The sequence below is a fragment of the Biomphalaria glabrata genome, chromosome 11 (assembly GCF_947242115.1).
Source record: "Biomphalaria glabrata chromosome 11, xgBioGlab47.1, whole genome shotgun sequence".
NCBI classification, from domain to species: Eukaryota; Metazoa; Mollusca; class Gastropoda; family Planorbidae; genus Biomphalaria; species Biomphalaria glabrata.
Window position 1 is genome coordinate 27,657,481 of NC_074721.1, and position 21,981 is coordinate 27,679,461.

Sequence of the window (21,981 nt, forward strand, 5' to 3'; positions counted from 1 at the left end):
GAATCAACTTTCTGTTATACATTTCGTGTTGCAGTCATTTTAATGGGTTTGAAAAAGAGAAACTCGACTTTTAGATCATTAACTTTTAAACTACTTGGTCTCCATGTCGGCAAAGTTCGGATGCTGAATACCAAACTAACTTTGCAGTTATCTAAGTTACATAGATTCTGCTTACAGCCCTTAGTTACAAATGACATACTGTGATTTTTAAATATATTCTTGTACTAATAAAGTACTAATCAGTTAAAAATAATTAATGTGCCTTTGAAGTTTTCTATGGTAGAACCAATCTTATGGGTTATTCAATTCTGAAAATATTTTGCTTTAATTCACGGAATATTAAACGATAACCTTTAAACTACAATCACTTTTCACTTTCGTCATGAGGTTGCAATAAAAAATATTTATGATTCCGCATTCATTTACATCAATTTAAACTGTTAAAGACTATATATGCTGCGACAATTACAAGTTTAAAATCATTCTGATTAAGTTGTCTATCGTTGAATAACAACAACAACAAAATAGTCAAACTTCGAATGGGAACACATTCTACATTGTTATGTTTTATACGTTAGAATCAACAAAAAATGTATATTTTCTATGGTCTTAGGCCACCCACCGGCAAATCGTCATGCGACTCCCAAGGGTGTCGCGATCCACAGGCTGAGAACCCCTGGTTTAACAGGAAATAAATAGTTGTGTTTATTCACTAGGGCAAACACATAACATCCTTCAGCTTCCTAAGAGTCTTATTACTAAGTATACCAGTCCTTTGTTACTTAGCCCGAATGTGGACAACCGACAGCCTTTCCCGCTTCACTCAAGGTCACTACTACAACCTTCAGGCAGCACAAAAGTTGGCCTCTTAGTTTCCCAAACATTCAGACTCTTCACAATCCCTGATGCACTGTTCTTCTCTCCATCCTAGTGTCTTCCTGTTTACGTTCAACAGTGCGCTAGTGCGTGACAGGGTTTACTTAAGCTTGGCTGGACTTGGTTAGTGTGTTTCTTGACTTTGCTCGTTAGGGGGTACGAATACTCAATTACACTTATCAATACTTGTTTAGTTACTCGAATAAGAACAGTTTCCACTAGATACACATCAACTCCAACTCCAAATTTCCAGGAATATAACAATATTTAATATCCAATAGAGCTCAAATAAATATTAATAAACAAACACCAGTCCAGGAACATAATACAACTAACGAACTACCGATTCACTCTATCAACCAACGGAAACTCCCATTTAAATACATCACGTGTATACTGTTCACATTCATGCCTGGGGGGGGGGGAGAAGAGGAGTAATGAACAAAGGGATATAACTCTTTCATACTTAAATAGTACAAAGAAATAACACAATCACTCTTGCCATACCTGCCCCTGACATTGCGCATCTCAAGCACTGGTGCAAGGCAGGGTTACAACAGTACAGAAATTATACTTTTTAATTGTATTTTGTCAAATCTCTTCCCAGCCATTATGATATCGTCATACATATTTAGTTCATGTCTTTTTCTTTTTTTTTACATTGGTTAGTTGGTCTTTTGGGGTCTAATTGCCATTAATATTATGTTTCTAATCTCATATGTGATTCAGTCTTTTATATGATAACTAGGATCATGGGCGTATCCAGGGGGGGTCGAAATGAATCCTCCCCCCTAAGGGGGGGGAGCCGGAATTTAATGACTGATTTTTTGCTTTGATTTTGTTTATTTTAGGTGAGTTTTTAATACTAAACCATCACTTGCCCCAGCACAACCAAAGGGGTTTTGAGTTTAAAAACCCCTAACAGGGGTTCTGAGTTTAAAACCGCCTACCAGGGGGGTTCGAGTTTAAAAACCCCTACCAGGGGGTTCGAGTTTATAACCCCTACCAGATGGGTTCGAGTTTAAAACCCCCTACCAGGGGTTTTGAGTTTAAAACCCCCTACCAGGGGTTTTGAGTTTTAAACCCTCTTCCTGGGGGTTTCGCAGTTAACTCCCCCTCTTCTATAAAACAAAACAAAAAAAATGCAAACGAAAATCCACTAATTCCAAGAGTACAGTTAAGGAAGATTTTGATTTTAAAACCCCCTCTAAAATTTACGATAAACCCCCTCTTCAATATAAAAAAAAAGCTAATTACACACTCAAAATGTTATGAAGGGGTTTGTAGTTTAAACCCCCCGCCAGGGGGGGTTAAGGGTAAAAAATACATCTTCAGTGTAAGAAAAAAAGCAAATTACGGACTCAAAATGCTATGAGCGTTGCCAAAAGGGGTTTTGAGTTTAAACCCCCATTCAGAGGGGTTTGATGCTAAAAATACCTCTTCAATATAAAAAAAAAGCAAATTACACACTAAAATTATTTGAGCGTAGCCAATCCAATCGGGGGTTTTGAGTTTAAACCCCTCTTCTACAGATGGCTTTTTTTTTTAAATTTAAAACTCCTCCAAATAGTTTTGAGTTTAAGATCCCCCTACAGAGCATTTTGAGGTGGAAAACCCCCAATAGATGATTTTGACGATAAAACTTCTCTTTTCGATATAAAATCTAAAGCAAACTACAGTCACTTAATTCCAAGAGCGTATTCAAGAGAGATTACACATTTTTACCAGTGGCAGGGCTCCATTGATAAACTGCAGTGAATAGTCATCTGCCGAAATTGAAAAACACAAAATGTGGCTTTACAAAGATGGCTAAGACAGATTTTAGGAGTCAGTTATAGAGATCGGGTCTATATCAAGGAAATCCTATGCCGAACTGGGAGTCGACCTATTAGTAAGATTGTGAGAGAGCGATGCATGAGGTTTGCTGGACTTGTTCTTCGACAAAATAAATTACGCATAAGAAGAGTTGCAATGATATCCTAGTACAACTTGACGCCACTCATTTATGGAGGTCCTCATGGCAGGTGGGAAGAGGCTTCAGACATTACGAGTGACAGATTTTTATGGAAACAGCTTGACGTCAAATGCTCCGAACGGCGCAGTAAGAATAGCACATTAGGTTTTTGAAATAAAACTTTTTAATAGCAGGATGCAGTGTAGATACCTCAGAATATGCATTTTGTTGGCTTTCAATACCAGAAATAGTGCTTGGCCGCGGGGCTTCGCCCCGCGCTGGAGGAGCTTATAGCGTTCCCCCCAGGCCCCTTGCTATTAAATGGCGGGGAATCTACAATTTTATGGAAACAGCTTAACAGCAAATGCGCCGAACGGCGCGGGAGGGTCTTAGTCAGTAAGAATATCACATTAGGTTTTTGAAATAAAACTTTTTAATAGCAGGAAAATGCACTGTAGATACCTCAGAATATGCATTTTGATGGTTTTCAATATCAGAAATAGTGCTTAGCTCCTAGCGCTCCCCCAGACCCCATTGCTAGTAATGGCGGGGAATCTACAATTTTTCCACTAACTCATGGAAGAGCCTATTCTAGGTCACAATAAACGTCTTCCGAAAGAATGAAGGGTCAGAATGTAATAAAAGTTATGTACACACACACATACATACATAAAAAAAAAAATTCTCGGGGGGGGGGGGAAGAAAAAAAAATCCCCCCCCCCCAAACCCCCCCCCCCCCCGAAAAAAATCCTGGCTACGCCTATGACTAGGATCCTTCTATAACATCTCAAGTTCAATGCTGGGAAAATTGAATTTGAAAATAGTCGTCTTTCATTTATTTTTTCAAATGTAATGTCTGTCTGTCTGTCTGTTTGTACCAAATTTAGTGTTCATTTTTTCTCTCACATCCATTCTCGGATCCATTGGAAATTTAAGATTTTTATTGTACATAACAAAGCATAAATCAATTTAAAAATCATGAAAAAATCAACTATTTCTTTGTAATTATTATGTTAATCCGATATTAATTACATGTTATTGTACTGATAGATTTCGCTTTAAATGTACAGTTGTTTCTGTTTTACTTATATAAGCTTTTTTAGTCTTTTTTTTTAAACAAAACTTAAATTTACTATCCCTGTGTCTCTGTCTCTCTGTCTCTATGTCTCTGTGTCTCTGTCGCTCTGTCTCTCTATCGCTCTGTCTCTCTGTCTCTCTGTCTGGTAAAAAGTTTGAACATGTTTTGTTATACCACATACATTGTACAATCAAGTTGATGTACACAAGAAATGAATACATTAAAAATTATTTAAATATTTTATATATTTTATTTTATATATTATTTAAATATTGTTATTTCATTCATAAGACAATATTGTATGATAATAGATGTTCAAACATTGTGCTCTCAGTTACTTACACAAAATTGTCAATTTTAATAAAAAATAATCACTTATTTTTTATTAAAATGTTTTTTTAAAGAGTATATTTTTTTATATATAATTCCTATTCAAAACAAAAATTAATGTTCTGGGAAAATAACTATTGTGTTTAATTTACTTTATTTTTAAGTATTTCTAAGGCACCTTTCACTATAGCGCTATCACTCTTTCATACTAAATGTGACAGACTTAAAAACAAACAAACAGCGAAAAAAAGCACTTCCTTTAAACGGCAGATAGTAACAAATGCTATATCAAGTGTAATCACTAATCCAAATAGTTACATCTGTGTGTTTACATCTCAATCGTTTGAAAACAGGTTTTAAAAACTGCACCAGTCGGTAACGAAGTTCAACTAAACAGCACTTAACGTCTTACCACTTCATTTCATTTATAAAGTTCTACACCGTTTTTAAAATATATGGAAGAAAAGAAAAGAATTGATGACAATGGTTTACGCAGTTCTATCCCATCGGCCTCATTGATTAGACCCCTGCTTGGTAAATACAGTGGCATAGGTTTGGTGAGAATTAAAAAAAATGCTGCATTGACTATTGATCAATTTTTATTGTGATTCAGTTCTTTCCTAGAAATCGACTTCTTCTTAGAATTTGAACTTCACCTTTAGGTTTAGTGTTGAAAAAATAAAACGTTCGTTACAATGCACCAGGTCTTCCTTTCCCGTCTGGCACTGTGTTAATGAATGGAAAGTAGGAGAAGTCTTCTCTGAGATAAAAAATACAATTACAATACTAAAGATCGCGCCACTCTTCGTTTATTAATTATCCTCAAAGACCAATGTTTGGTAGAAGAGAGTAAGCCTTTTGAGAGATGACAAAGATTAGAATAGTTATGATCATGCCGCTGATAACTTATCTTCTGACGGCCATCTTTTACTTTATCTTTATTTGTCAATCATTCTTTCTTAAATATGAGCGTGCCATTTCAAACATTGATATAAAGTTGTATTTATTCTTCTAAAAGTTTATATTAAAAAAATAATGCAACACTGTCCAAGAAATTGCAAAACGATGTACAACAATTCAAATCACGTTTTCTGTACCTACTAACATTAGCCCATCATATTATTTTAATGAACAGGCACAATCAATTTTTACATTAGCTCTTTATCTATAGATGTTACATTTTTATGTTTTAACGACATTATATTCTATTGTTATTTATTATTTTGTCATTCTTTTTTCATATAAAAATAAATATATAAAAGTATAAGTTCATACTTTTGACAATCGATATACATAATTATAGTCATGGCTCAACAGAAGAAGTAAGAAAAGATTACTCTAGTTGGACTAGATTTACCCCACGTAACAATCGAACGTAATTATCAATAAATCAATATTGATCAAAAGCTGGTATAATATCAGAGAAACTCTCCATCATTACAAGTCGAAGTTACCTGAGCTTGAACTGGCTCTTTTTGCCACAATGCCATGATGTTAGATTGTCATATTATGTATAGGTCGATGTGGATACTGAGAAAAACTTTATAACTAACGATGTGGGAAATGAACAGAATATAGAGTGCAGTTATAAAGTAGTCAATAGACTTTCACAACTTAACTGTATTCCAAGAGAAAATAATCAAATTGTGCTCGAGATATTCAACGTTAGTTTTCAAACATTTCAAATAACATTTGGACCTTACAATGTGAGTTGGTTTTGTGTGTTTGTTTATATTATTACTTATTACTTTATATTAATTTATTTTAAACATGTCTGCACTAATGACTAAATTATACGTGTGGTATTTATTTGATTTACCTACATAAAACAATCAATCCAATAATCCATTTCTTTTTCTCTCTATCATTCTCTCTTTATTTTTAATGGTTTACAATACAACAAAAATATTCTAGGCATTTTCGCTAACATATCGATATCTCTATCTTTTCAATATTTTTTTTATTTTCTATTTTACTTGAACTAAATAATTATAATCAGTTTTAAAACCATTCTTAATTAAACTACTTACCATTTTTTTCCCTTTTATTTAGTCTTGGACTCGTGGGGTAAACCACGCAAAAGAGTTTGTATTACGTAGGCAACTACAAGCAGTGCAGGAAGGCCAGGGCTCCGTCAGTGAATAACGAACCAAATAGTATTGTAACGGAATATACTGTTTATTAGTGGACCCGAAAGGGAAAAAAAAACGCTATTAAATTTGTTTGGTCTGTCTGTCCGTCAGTCCGTCCCGTTTAGATCTCAGAAACTAGAACATAAAATGGAAATCGGACATCTTAATATTTTAGATCATTCAAAGTTCTGATGCAACGGCTACTTTTTTTCTTTTCCGAAAGTGAACCAGCTAATATTTAAAATTATATATGCAAGCAGATTTTTTTTTAAAGTTACACCACTTTTCAATGAAAAACTTCAGGGTAAGTAAGTCTTATTAAAAAGTTCACATGCTTCTTCATTAATAAATCAAGCTTTATTAATAGATTCGCGCATTTGTACAAAAAAAAAATTCTTCTATGATTACAATTGTAAAAATTATGAATGGATCATTATAAAATAGATTTACCATTTAGTAACTCATGGAATATAATACTGATTTAAATGTTGTTTTTAAAAAAGAATTTTAATACGAACTTCGTTTTAATTGTACGTTTAAAGAAAAACTTCTTGTATACCGAATCAGAAACCCCATTAGTAACAAACCATGCTGACAATTACTCCCTTAGAGCACGGAAGAGGAAGCGGGCAGTGAGTTGTAAGGTCGCCTTATCTCCGTACAAGGACATACCTCTTGCCCGCCAAGGACCAGTATTCTGTCTATCAATTCCTTGTCCCGAACGTCCCACATGCAGAGATCGAAATTCAGAAAAATTACGTGCTATCGTTGTCGTAGTTCAACTTCCAACGTCCAAAAGTACGCGCCTATTGGACAGTGCCCGACTCGGAACTTGGCTAGGTCTCTCTGCTCTACACGGCAGAGCTCACACCACGCATTTTTTTTTGTCTAGTCTACTCAACTTCCTGCGTAGCTCTCGGCCATTGTCGGAAGCGTCCCAATTGTCGTACCAAGGAGCCAACAAAAGGATGTCGGCTAGGAATCGTACCTTCGCGAGGGTGCACGGTTCATCATATAAGGTGCAGGTTGCCGCCGCGACCTTTGTTAAAAAATCAGCCGATTGATGACTGACCAGACCACAATGGGATGGGACCCACTGTATAAAACTATTTACATTGAGCTGTAGAAGTCGCTACACCACCGCGAGGAACGATTCTACCCTTCCGACGCCTGCAAGGTAACCTTCAAGGGCATTGAGGGCAGAGATGGAATCGGTGAAAATGACCACGTCCGCTAGGGTCTTGAATCTATTTTCGACTCTTTCCGCTACCCACTTTAATGCTACGAGCATTGCTTCCAACTCAGCTTCCGTGCTGCTTTTCCGATTGCAGGGTTTACTCAGCTCCACATTTTCGAGATTGCAAGAGAGTCGGACCACCACCCTATACCCAGCTCTAACAGTGCACGGAGCCATCCGTGGAGATAGTGGTCACTCCAGCCGGATACGAAGCAATAGTTTCTCTGGCTGCTTGTAGTAGCCGTGTAGGATCGCACCGCTTTGTCACATTCAGGTCAAATAGGCTCTTCTATACCGTCGGCATACCAAAAGCTTTGTAAGGGGGAAGGAACACGATGGGGAAACAGCAGCCCGCTCTAACGGTAAGTTCATCTCTCTAACCAGCCCACTTGCATGAAGCAGGGCCGGTTTTTTTAGACGTCTCTTGCCCTCCCATTTGTCGACCAGACTTCTGAGCGGGCATCCCTCCTCCAGCCGTCCGTATCTCTCGTGAGCTAGTAAGACGGCTCGCTCTCAGCTCAAACTCAACGGACATGATCTCGCAATGATCTCGCCTGCGGCAATGGACGTTGTGCGAAACGTTCCACATATGAGTTTGATGCCTTTATGTTGAACAGAGCACAAGGTCAATTTCTGATAGAGGATGACCCCTAGGTACTTGGACTTTTTGTCCCATGCCAGAATCTTGCCGTCCATCCAGGGCTCAACTGATTCCTTCCCTATATCGCGCCCTAACGTGAACTACGAGTAAACCAACTTTGAGCAGTTTACATTGAGGCCCCATAGCCTGGCGTAACAAGACACTGTCGTCAGTTCTTGCTCGAGAGTGCCAATGAGCTGCTGGCAATCCCTCCCCGACTCCCAAAGCACGGGAGCTTCTGACATTTTAAGAGGGCCAATAAGTCGTTGATGAACACAAGATGAGTGGACAACTAAGAGACAACCCTTGCGGCACACCCTGCTCCAGTGGAAGTTTCCTCGACACGTGCTTACCAACTCGTGTCTGTACTTAAACATATGAGAACCCACACCTAAGCTCATGAGCTTAAAAACAAACTTTATTGAGATCGATGAAAACCACTAGCGTCGACTGACTAGGTCAATTCTTGTTGCCTCACTGAAAGCCGTCTGCCACCTTCTGCATAAATAATGTCACCTGATCGATCGCAATTTAGTGCTGCCTGAACCCGCCTTTTTCAGGAGCATTGAGACCTTTCGTTTTCAGGAACCATAGGAGCCTTCTGTTGACCATGTGTTCTGCGGTCTTTTGGCGACAGGACGTTTTGGCGCGAAATACATTATGTACGTTTATTGTACTATTTCTTTAAAAAAAAATATTCATATTTATGTTTTGGATGTTTGTTTGTGTTTAGACATATTTTTCACGTACTATATGTAAATGAGTGTTTGTTTTTCACATCATTTTCTTTAATAAACATTTTGGCTTGTGTATGTGTGTTTATTAAGAGGCACAATTTTATTTTCAAAAACGTTTTTTAAGATATTACTTTAAAATTAAAAACAAAAATCGCGTGAGAGAGGGGATGGGTGGAGGAAAGAGTATATACAAGGAGTGAAATGTGAGCAGAAGAGAGGAAGCGGGGTAGGTGTCACATGTAATGACCATTCCAAAGGAGATGATCGCCAAACGACCAGTGCTCGGTGATGGTCTTGTCTTCATTTGCTTAACTTTACCAGCGCAATGCGAGATGTGTCACCCAAATCACCCCTACCCAATTTCTCAAAATATATCTTTTCATGTTAGATTTTGTACTGACCACATTCCGTGTCTTGATCTTTAAACCATGCAGCGTTTTGCTTTGGCCTTTCTGATGCTGTTAAAGGCTTTTGACATGTCGCTCCGTTTCGCTGACTTAGATATGGCCGCTATATCTGTGCAAATACTCCTTCTTCTTTAGCGCTATAAGAGCATGGAATGGGTTGCCTGAGCTAGCCAGGAAAACCAGTGACTTGGCAGAATTTAAGTCATTGGTTAATATGCATGACTAAATGCATGACGCGTAGGACGTTGTCATCTTCTTTTTTGAAGTAACGTCTGTATTATATAAGATGAGATAAGACCTATGACGTTTGTGACCTCCATTCCCTGAGCCGTTAGCAGGGTCGCTGCTGCTATTGGTTCTTTCGCCCTAGCCAATTTATTAAGGAGTTTCCATGCCTGCCATCAATCTCAGATTAATGTTTGGGTTGAATAAAATAAAATAAAATAAAAACATTACTTAGGAATATTTTGCGCATTTTCTTTTTGGTCTAGATGTAAATGCCGATCTTAAGAATAGCGTGTCGTAGATTCAAATATTTGCTTTACCAGAATTTTTCGGGGGCGGGGGGAATGGGCGGCGATACACACATTTCTTTTTTAGTCATTTGTGCTAATTAAGTTGTATAAATGAGGAATAGACAATTCTTTTTTTTTTTTTGTGTTTCTTGATTCAACATTAAGCGAATCAAAAATAATAATTTTATGCAAATTGTTTGCATTATTCTTGCTATAAGGAATAAGGTGTGTGATCTGTGCCTGAATGACAAAAGTGGTTTGGCTGCTTATCAAGTGGTCTTGATTCTAGCAGAAAATGTTTGTTACGCACATAAAGGAAAACAAGCTTCCAGATACCACCATCACATTTGACCTGTCAAAAAGATTGAACAATAAGAAGACTGAGATTTTTAATTTTTAGATCTTTGGCGGCTTGTGAGTCCACCCATCAACCCAGCTCTAATACCTGACATTATTTGGGGAAAGTAAGGCGTTTTGAAAGGGGAACTTAACTTTGTTGTGCGGTAGTTGAGTGATTAAGTGCTTAGTTTATACATATATATTTAAGAGAGAGAGAGAGAGTAGGAGAGAGAGAAAAGGAAAGCGCTAGCTAGATTTAGATGTAATCACATTTTTTAGACTAGATCTTATCTAGATTTTATAGACTAGATGTAGATTTGTGACCTATATTTTAATTTAAATCATTGTAAATTCTAAATCTAGAATTTCTAGGTCTAGTTCAGAAGAATATAGACTAGATTAAGTAGTCAAATTCTAGATTTACATTGTAGATTCTGAATTCCAGATGTCTAGATCGATATTGCATTGCTATAAAATATTAAAACTAATCTATTTTTAAGTGTCATGTTGCTTTCAGTCAACTAATAGATTATCTCGGCTTTATTTTTCACGTAAATCTAATCTAAATTAGGTAATCTTTACATAATCTGCCCCATAGAATGCAAGGTAGTACTTTACTTTCTTATGTTATATTAATCTGTGCTTAAGAATATGTGTCATGTTTAAACAGTTGTTGACTCCTCATTAACCCCATATTGCAATTAGTCAAGTTGGCTTACATTTAGTTCTAGTCTTCATTTTGCCTTTGTTGCGTCAATGTCATATTAACATGGAGATGAATACAACATATTGATTTTACGCTCTAGTTCTCAAGGCCAATGACAAAAGCTGTTCTTGGAACTTCCTTATAGGTTCGTTGTCATTAGTTACTAGAATGCGAACTTTTTTATTGGTTTTGTTTTGAATGGCAATAAATGTATTTGAATGGTTGTTTAGGTGCAAATAAAGTAGTTAGAAAAATGTTTAGATAAGGAATGCATAAGTATAAAACATTTTGTTATAATAGAAAATCTTCCATTCAAACAGATCGTTGCTATTTTGCATTCTGGATAAATATTTCATGTTTTCTTTCTTTCTGTTTATTAACACATTTCCTTTTTTTAAAAAATAAATCTGAAATAGAATGTAATATATATATATATATATATATATATATATATATATATATATATATATATATATATATATATATATATATATATATATATATATATATATATATATATATAGATGTTACTTTTAATTAAAACCACGTTTTCAACCTTGTCAATAGTATAGCATGAAATATGCTAAAAAAACACTACAAAAAGTGTGCTACTACATTTATTTTCAATGTGTTTTAAGTTGTTTTGCGTAAGTGAGAGAGTCAGTGATATGTCAGTCAGTAAGTCCATGGTAAGTGAGTCAGTGATATGTCAGTCAGTACATCCACGGTAAGAGAGTCAGTGATATGTCAGTCAGTACGTCTACGGTGAGTCAGTGCTATGTCAGTCAGTACGTCCACGGTAAGTGAGTCAGTGATATGTCAGTCAGTACATCCACGGTAAGTGAGTCAGTGATATGTCAGTCAGTACATCCACGGTAAATGAGTCAGTGATATGTCAGTCAGTACGTCCATGGTAAGTGAGTCAGTGATATGTCAGTCAGTACGTCCATGGTAAGTGAGTCATTGATATGTCAGTCAGTACATCCATGGTAAGTGAGTCAATGATATGTCAGTCAGTACATCCATGGTAAGTGAGTCAGTGATATGTCAGTCAGTACGTCCACTGTAAGTGAGTCAGTGATATGTCAGTCAGTACATCCACGGTAAGAGAGTCAGTGATATATCAGTCAGTACATCCACGGTAAGAGAGAGTCAGTGATATGTCAGTCAGTACGTCCATGGTAAGTGAGTCAGTGATATGCCAGTCAGTATGTCTACGGTGAGTCAGTGATATGTAAGTTAATACGTCTACGGTAAGAGAGAGTCAGTGATATGTCAGTCATTACGTCCACGGTGAGTCAGTGATATGTCAGTCAGTACGTCCACGGTAAGTGAGAGTCAGTGATATGTCAGTAAGTACGTCTACGGTAAGAAAGTCAATGATATGTCAGTCAATACGTCTACGGTAAGTGAGTCAGTGATATGTCAGTTAGTACGTTTACGGTAAGTGAGTCAGTGATTTGTCAGTCAGTACGATTACGGTAAGTGAGTCAGTGATATGTCAGTCAGTACGTCCACGGTGAGTCAGTGATATGTCAGTCAGTACGTCTACGGTGAGTCAGTGCTATGTCAGTCAGTACGTTCATACGTCCACAGTAAGTAAGTCAGTGATATGTCAGTCAGTACGTCCACGTTGAGTCAGTGATATGTCAGTCAGTACGTCCACGGTGAGTCAGTGATATGTCAGTCAGTACGTCCACGGTGAGTCAGTGATATGTCAGTCAGTACGTCCACGTTGAGTCAGTGATATGTCAGTCAGTACGTCCACGGTGAGTCAGTGATATGTCAGTCAGTACGTCCACGGTGAGTCAGTGATATGTCAGTCAGTACGTCCACGGTGAGTCAGTGATATGTCAGTGATATGTCTTATCCAGTTTTAGGTTTACACTTTTAAATAGATGATTATTTGGGCTTAACTATGGTATGAGCTTTGTTAACTCTACGCAGTAGTTTGGTCTGTTTTGTTGCCGATATTTTTAAATTAGTTAATTAATGAAAATTAGATAGCAACCTAACAGTTTAAGTAGAGTTTGATTTATATTCCAAAATATGCAATAGTTTATATTATAAATAAACCAATGTCTTATACAAAAATTACATTAAATTTCATTTTATAACTTACTAAATTATAAAATACATAAAGTATTATAATATGTAATTTTTCCTGTTTCAGAGATCTGTTAGTGATAAGCCAGTGAGTTGCATTTCGCTTATATAATACTGTAATAACTTAAGTGAGGCAACTCAACGAGGACATAGACGTTTATTTACATAAAGACATGACAAACACAAAGGGCATCAACCTTGAGTACAGCATCTCCATATTGGCTCTCTACTTGGGCGGAAATCGTTAGTCTCCTAATGTCAACATCCATCTTGCTTAGTCACAGATAGTGCGCACCTTCTTTCTGCACTATCTTGGATGGCGGTGCGCATGGCAAAGTCATAACAATACATACTTTGCAGTAACTAAGTAGGCCCACAATTTTTTTCGTTTTTTTTTTGAAATAGAAATGGAAGGGGATGATGAAGAAAAAACTACAAGCATTATGGATAAAAAGCATAAATTGGAATCAGACAAGTATCTTGTAGTTAAGAAAGTAAGTATATAGTTATGTTTTTTTTTATAATACATACAATATATATTTTTTAATAGTTAAAGTCAATGCACTAGGAGTATTATTTAGTTTAAAACAAAATACTTGTTTTAATTCACTTAAATGATAATTTTTTTGCAGAATGATGCGTCAATAAATAATAACAGACAGGTAAATAACTATATCATATAGCATTTCAATTTTTCTAATCGATTTCACTACTAACTTAATACTGTTTCTCACTATCCAGGCTTTCTGCCAACTGCACCACATGCCACAACTAACTTAAAGAACTTGACAACTCAGGGCTCCAAAGTAACGTAACAGTTTAATGTCAAATACATCAAAGCCAATACTGTACAATCGACATCAACATTAACACTTACAATACACAAATCTTGCCTCTGCTTTTTTTTTTTTTTTTTGCTTTTTTTTTCCCTCTAGGAAATACATTTTGGTTCTCTAAAAGAAGTACCACTTTTACAAAAATGTATATACATTTATTTTTATGGAAGAATAAATGAAATAAAATTTGACGTTAGTGGTATCATGTTTTTTCCTTTGATCCAGATAAGCGATAAAAACATGAAATAGTACTAAACAAATCGGAAAATATATTACCAATCGCACAGATTTATTGTTTTTGGATTCGATCTATTATACATTTTTAACATGGCTAATCAGAACTAATTGAAATATATATCCTTTAGTCTGTTGAATCGTTGCGCCATCACTCAATCTCTCTGCAAACTGCTTCACTTAACACTACAAACTCAAAACTTGAAAACTTAGGGCTCTGTAGTAACGCAACACTTTAATTTACAATAAATCACAATTAGTACTGAACTATTGGCAACACGTAAAACAGACTGTGCAAATATTTCACAGTTGACAACCGTTTGTATCAAACTCCACTGGACTCTCTGCTTCGTTCCAGACTTTCACCTGGTTCAGCTGTTAAGGCTGACTTCACACAATGGTCTCGTTGTCAAGACGTCGTCTCGTACTTGCGAGCTGTCTTGACTTTACTTCGCACTGAACCGTCGTTATGAATCGTAAATAACCAACCAAAATGCTGAAAAACACTGAACTGAACATAGCCTAGCTGTAGTGAGCCGTCCTATCAGTGACATCTTCGATCTTTATATTGAGCCCTCAAAGGCATTGTATAAGCTGGCGTAACGTCGCACAACACTTCTTATCTTATCTTATATTATACAGACTTACTTCAAAATGAAGATGATTACGTTCTATGCGTCATGAATCTAGTCAAGTATGTTAACCAATGACTTAAATTCTGCAAAGTCACTGGTTTTCGGAGCTGGTTCAAGCTACCCATTTTATGCTCTAATAGCACTAGGGAAGAAGGAGCACGTGTACACATTTGTCCTAGCATGTGGAACGAAGAATGTGACTTCTAGTTGATTACATGACCGTAGCTTACTTGATTGGTCTAAGTAGTGTTGACTTTAGATATTTCTTGAAGTAGCGTTTCTTTGTAGCGAACAAATTAAACAATTGTGAAATTGTTGTTGGCAGTAAGCGCGGTTGATCGCTCGTCTAGCGCTGGCCTGTGCAGATTTGCGTTGTCTGACTACACACTCTACCCCAATCCGTACATCCATAAAAGTTATAACTATACACATTTGCACCTTGTATGCTCTAAGTAAATGTGTACATTAGAGTAATTTTTTTGTGGTGTTGGGTTTTTGCAATTGTCTTAGCAATAGGGTTTGTTGGACTAGTCCGTTTCGTTTATTTGATTAAAAAGTATTGGGCCGGAAGTCGCTTTTTTCCCTATATATCTTTGTATTTTTGAGTTCTCTTTTTAAATTAAACTGACATTATTATGCTATAATTTTAAGTGTACCTGAAAGAGAAAAAAATTTTGCACAAAAATACGGGTAGTTGGAATGTAACCCGAAAGAAGCGCGTGAAACTACACATTTACAGTACTTTATTTGATATTTTACCCAAGATCTGTGTTGTTTTTTTAGGACTAGCTTATTTCATGTACCCGGCATTTTCCGAAACACAATTTCATACACAAAATAATTATTGAAAAAAATTGTAGTGATTTTAAACTTTAAATGATTACTTAAAAAGGTGTTACTCTAATCAATATTGAATATTAGTTTCTTATGAATGTCACTGTTTATTGTGTGTCTGTTCTAGTTTCTTAAATTTTTCTTTAGTAAAGGGGTCGTTTAATGGGTATACCTGATTTCTCCAAGCAGCCTTTGTAAAATATTGGTCCTAAATAATGCTATGTTTATAAACGAAAAATCGCATGGCTGCATTATGATGAATGTACGTTTTAGTACAATATATTTTATATTACTAGGTAACTATAAATAACCGCATAAATAGACGTAAGTTTAATTTTTTTTCTGTTAGATAAAGTCATATGGCAAATTTTTGTTTATATCCTAATTCTAAAAAGGAATAATAATAGAATTATACAGTAAAAATAATCACTACGTTTTTCTTTTAATAGTTCTGAAAGTCTAAGTTTGTGTTTTTGCAGATGTACACAAGCTACACTATGAGTCAGTCCGTCTCTTGTAATTGTTTAGAAATGAGTGTAAAAATGTAGGCTTCGATATTTTTAGCCTGAATTTAAGAAGTTACAAACTTCAAACAACTAATATATTGCCTCTTCCATAAAACTTTGTACTTAAAAAATAAATTTATCTAATGCTCGAAATCCTGCTTGTATATTGGGCCCTATTTAAATCGATCCGGTATCAATGTATTAAGTAGCAATAATCCCGCAAAAAAAATTAAATGAAAGAAGATTGAGATATACATATATTTTTGTGACGGTACGCACCGGTACGGGGTAAGGGCCCATTCAATGTCGGGAAAAATGATTACTTTTCTTGTAATTCAACGTTAATTGTTAATTTATTATTAGTTGAAAGTTAGGCAATCTATCACTGAGTACCGGAGCCTCTTTTTTATTTTTACAAAAAAAAAGCACTTTATATACTTTCAGCCGACATGCCGTATTATTAACAACACCTATATGTGAACTTCTCAATCATCTAGAGTCTTAAACAGTCATTATTTTTTACTAGATTTAAGTAGAGTCTAGACCTAGATTTAGTAGGCCTATTATTATAAAAAAAAATAATCAGTCATTATAGACATCATTCGCAATTGTATTATTAGGTCTAGGCATTGAAAAGTAAATCTATTAATAAATTATAATAGATCTAAGTCTAAGTACTAACTTATTAAATAATTCATTATAAGTAGAAGTTAGATCTAGATTGACTAGATTATAGATAGATCTATAGATAGATCTCTAGTTTAGTAGATTAAGTATAGAGTATAGTAAACGTATTACAGTATTATTAGATCTATGTCTTATGTCTATATCTAATAATCTAATAATTTAAAAACTTTAGTCTTTATTAATATCTAGACTTTTTAAAAATAAAAACTGACTATAGGCATAGCATAGTCTAGACTCGGCAATCTAGTCTCAAGATAGAATTTATACTATTACTAGATCTATTCGATTTTTATATATAGATCTAGACTAGAATTAGATTATAGATCTAAATATACTAATGGAGAGATGATATGAGGTGTTAGCTAATAGCGTTGCTCAAGAAACAAACCTGGGTTTTTCTAAACTCTAATACTTGGTATGTAATAGTAAAACAGCACCTACCTAAATAAATCGCAACTAGCAATCAAAAACCTATATTTATTGTAGTATATATAGGTCTGTGGTTGTATTTTATATAGTCTTCGTAACTTCTTCTATAGAGAAATGACTTTTGTAATTTCTTTTACTGAAAATTGGGCTAATCGCGTCTGACACATATATAATTTTTATGTTCAGCAACAAACCCTATTGAAAACCACATAATTAAATTTTGTTACATGTATTAAAAAACTTAGAGAGTGATTTATATATCTATTGAAAGAAACGTGAGAGTCAATTATTGTAACACAATTTGTTATAATAATCATAACATTTATTTTACTTTAAGGATAATAAGTCAACATTCCATTGTTGTCCAAGAAGAAATAAAGTGAAACCAAAGTCTGAAAAGCAAGAGAAGAAAGAGAATAAATTTTTGGTAAATGTGAATTAGATTTGCAATTAAACATTGACAATTTATATATTTTGTTAGCTAGTTGACACATCTTTAAAAAAAATTCAATTATTATTTTAATTTAATCAAATTGGTCATAAATCTAATTAAAAGGTGTGTATATATATATATATATATATATATATATATATATATATATATATATATATATATATATATATATATATATATACTGACGGACATACTGATGTGATTGGACTGCTACGTCTTCCTTTTCGGGGGCCGCTAAAATATGTTGTTTTGTTTCTTTAAACATAAACGTTATGTCCTAATCAAGAAAGCGAACATATTTTATTTTCACATATGTTAACAGTTGATTGTCAAACTTGTTGGCTCGGTTCTAGAAGAATCTGATGAAGGCTACAGTGTCGAATCTGAACATAACCTTCGGAATTTTCTTTTCAAGCTTATTAATTTATTAAAAAAAGAAGGTAAGTATTAAGATATCACAAATGATTGTTGAGTTTATGTATATCTTATTGTGACCATTTCCAGTTACGATGGAGTTTTTCTCTTTGTTTGTCAAGATGCAAGACATGAGAAATTGGGAATAAAAGACTTCTATAGCAATAAGATTGGAAACAAAGCTAGAGACGTCACAGTGCACTTTATAGTTTTTGACTTTATTAGCGCTTTAAAGACATATTCAGTTTTTCCCCCAATAGTGTTTTAATACATTGTGCGGCCGCCAAACAATCAGTCAAAAAAACCATGGTGTTAAAAAATAATTTTTTTTTGTTTTTTTTTAATAATATTTTTAAAAACCTCTTTGTGATACGTTCTATATGTAATTAAACAACCACATAATTAAAGAAAGAAAACCGTATACCTCTGTCTCATACAGTTATACATATAGGTGTGATTGCAACCTTTTTCCTTTGGGAGTTCGCTAATATATGTTTCATCAATCTGCTGTGCTTTATTCACTACCCTAAATTCTATTTCACAACCTACACCAACAGATCCAGCCTGTTAAACTGTTGTTCTGCACTCCTGACCTCACGTTATCCCCATTAGGATAAACCATTTACTGGCCAGGTACATGGGCGTAACTTACGGAAGACACTCATATATTTTAGGCGCTTAGGCGGCGTCTAAAATAGATAAACCAAACGGAGGTAACAATACCTGTGAAAGGCGAACAAGCAATATAAGTTAGTCGAGGCTGATACTGTAATAATAGGTAGTAGGCTAGTAGAAACTAACAAACACTTTTTTGTCTTTTTAAATGCCCTATATTCAAGTTAGATCGTCCATATATATAGGCCTAAAAGGAATTCAATTATCCCACCCCTATCTGTTAATGAGCACATTCTTTCAACATGCCAGCATTGTGGGTTACTGGGTTACAATAACAGGACGGAGCTGACAAGACAATAACATTTACTATCACAGATGCTGAACAAGAATTTTAATAGAAATGGAGGGAACCGGCGAATGTTAGTTAAATCACTTTGTTCGTAACAATCTCACGATCTCTAGTGCGTCCTGGAAGTAGTCTGTTTACATCGGCTGATATTTCGCTCTGGCTAAAACCTAGTCTTTTTTTTTTCCTAGTTACGTGTCAAAAGTCCCCTAATTCCGAAACAAATAATTAATTCTTAATCGTGCTATAACAAACACTACAACAAACATACGCACACCAAATTCTTTCACAACGCTGTGGTAAGTAAAAGTGGGACCCGCGAAAGTAATAAAAATAATTTAAATTATAAAACGCGTTGACAAAAGTATGTTAGCTCAAGGCTCTGTGATAACATAAGAAACATGATTATTAAAATGACAAATTGATCTTAAAATGTATGTTATTTTATTTGAATATTTTTTTTGTTTAGTACACTTTAGACTAATTCCTTTCCTTTTAACCGTAAAGTAATATCCAAACGTTCTTGACTTGAAATGTATATGTTTATATTAATCTATATGCAATGGTGTCATTAAGAGATGCGAGTGGGTGCGGTCCGAGCAGGGTTGCATTCATCATTGGTTGACAACCAAGTAGAAAATACATCGTACATAGATTACTAAAAAAAACTGAGTGAGTGTAGCTAGATACCCAACTCAACATCCTTCAATACAGACAACGAAATGTTTATATATTTTATTGTAATGTATTTCGGTAGAAATGTCGAAAACGTCTGGTGCTTCATTTTCATATTACTTTGAGAGGATACGCGAGGTGATTACACATGTATAGGCCTAAGAGATTAAATTATAAAATTAGGTAACTTTCTTCTAAGTGCTTTTTAAAAGTCATTTGAACTAGTTGGTATCATTTGTATTGGACTAAGAGACTGAAGTACTATGTTAATAAATGTTATATTTTTTTTATGAATAAGTCATTATAAGCCCTATAGTGAATAATGAATTTAAAATAATTATGAAAAAGGTTTTATACATCAAAAGCTGTTAAACTGTAAAATGACCAAAAAAAAAAAAAAATTATTATTTTGAAAATTCACCTAAAAACGATTACTAAATCTTCACCCAGATACACCTTCCTATTCCCCCTCCTTCCAGATAAGTGATAGGATCATAGATCATTCTTCTTCTTCTTGAAACTGTCAGGTAGAGTTAAGCCTTCAGCTCTTGGAACTCTAAGCCATCAAAAGTGAACAAGAGCTCCCTCTCACTGGCCTGAAAGAGAACAGTGTACACTGTTCTGTCTGACGGGTGGGTCAGACTCGCGGCAAGCGGCCGCGTAAATTTAGACCCCCGCCATTTTCCTTTTCTATACCAGGCTAAACGTGCGGGACACGCCATTTATGTAACGGCCTCTTGAGGAACAGAGCATTGATTGGGACAAGGTTGTGGGAGCTTTTTTTACAATTCAGCACAGTGCAATGAGGATGCTCTCGCACCCCCTTAGGCACCCCCACGGGAGTCTTGTTTTGCAACCCTTTAGCCTAATCGTTTCCTCCTACGATCGTTTCCACCCGGGCGCCACTATGAGGTGGGGTAGCATGCCCGGGTATATAGAGCATTCAGAAAGCTATAAGCATGACATTGCGCTAAACTAAAACATTGGTAAAATATTTAGAATCTCACAGATTTATTAATGCATGTCTAGATTTATTACAAATTTGATTACATGACTGATCCAAACGAAATATTTGTTTCTGTTTCTTCAGATTGTTGTCTTGTTTTGCCTAAGGGAAATAACAACACTTTGTATGAATTAGTTGAAAGAATTAGACAAACTGTAACTAAAGAATATGAACAAATTGTGTTTTCAACAGAGGTAAAACAAGGCAATAACTAAATTACACATACATTTTCTTGTTAAAAGTGTAACCTTTAGTTATTCAAATAATATAGATTAAACTTTCAATTTGTCCTTTATTTTGTATTAACAGGAAGACTTTCTGAAATTAATAAGTGGCTTCAGAACTCTTGGTAAGTTTTTAAAATACATTTGAGTTTTTAAAATATTATATGCATGTGTATATCCCTATATTCAGAAATGTGTTACTAATCACTTATCTTATTTTGAATAGTTATATAATATCGATAGATGAATTTAATATCTATAGAGAGTTCTGCTCTAAAGTAAATCCTGTGATATCTGCGATTTTACTGCTAGGTTTTAAAAATGCCATGTTATAAAAATTTGAATCTACATTAAGTGTGTCTAACTTTTTTTATACATAATTCTTTTACTTCTGAAACATTTTAATTAAATAAAACGAGTAATGCATATATTGCGAACTAGAAAAAATACAATATTTAAAGGTAGTAAAATAAAAATTAATTATGACTATCTTACCGCCACGCGTAATAGGAAATGTTACATTTCTACGAAAAAAAAAATCCACTCGCAAGCCACTTAGTGGTCTCAAATTTGTATTTGGCCTATGTACCTTTGTAAGTGATCGCCGTCTCGCTGGTCCTTAAAGCGTTACTTTGGGGTTCCTCTGTTACGTTATCGTTTACTACGCCGACAACCGTTTAGCTCTCCTAAAAAGAATGGCATGCGTTCGTTTAGTAATACAATATAAGTGCTCTGCCCAGCGTAACTATCGGACCTCAAAAAGTCTGTCCATACCGATTTTTGCAAAAACATCGCTGTTTGCAATGCGGTCTTACCACCGTATATTCCCATTTTACATATCTTAGAGTAAGCAGCATAATATTTATTTTTTGTTTTTATTAATTACAATATATATATATAATTTATATATACATATATAAAACAACATTTAAAAAAATGTATTTACACTACAGTTTAGACTTTTTTTTTCAAAAAATGGATTTCATGAAACCTTTAAAATACTAGGGCTATGTTTTGAAGTCTTAGAGG

General features: G+C 34.9%; 1 protein-coding gene across 1 annotated transcript in view; it reads left to right on the top strand.

Moving 5' to 3' along the window:
- Window positions 1–5,698: 5,698 nt before the first annotated feature.
- The window catches only part of LOC106052197 (transient receptor potential cation channel subfamily M member 1-like), a 93,064-nt gene continuing 76,781 nt past the window's right edge, over window positions 5,699–21,981 (top strand). The window contains exons 1-7 of the mRNA XM_056004107.1: window positions 5,699–5,944; window positions 13,125–13,551; window positions 13,690–13,719; window positions 17,556–17,645; window positions 17,995–18,112; window positions 20,813–20,922; window positions 21,038–21,077. Coding sequence (XP_055860082.1) covers window positions 13,465–13,551; window positions 13,690–13,719; window positions 17,556–17,645; window positions 17,995–18,112; window positions 20,813–20,922; window positions 21,038–21,077 — 475 coding nt within the window. The 5' untranslated portion in view covers window positions 5,699–5,944; window positions 13,125–13,464. The remainder of the gene's footprint in view (window positions 5,945–13,124; window positions 13,552–13,689; window positions 13,720–17,555; window positions 17,646–17,994; window positions 18,113–20,812; window positions 20,923–21,037; window positions 21,078–21,981) is intronic.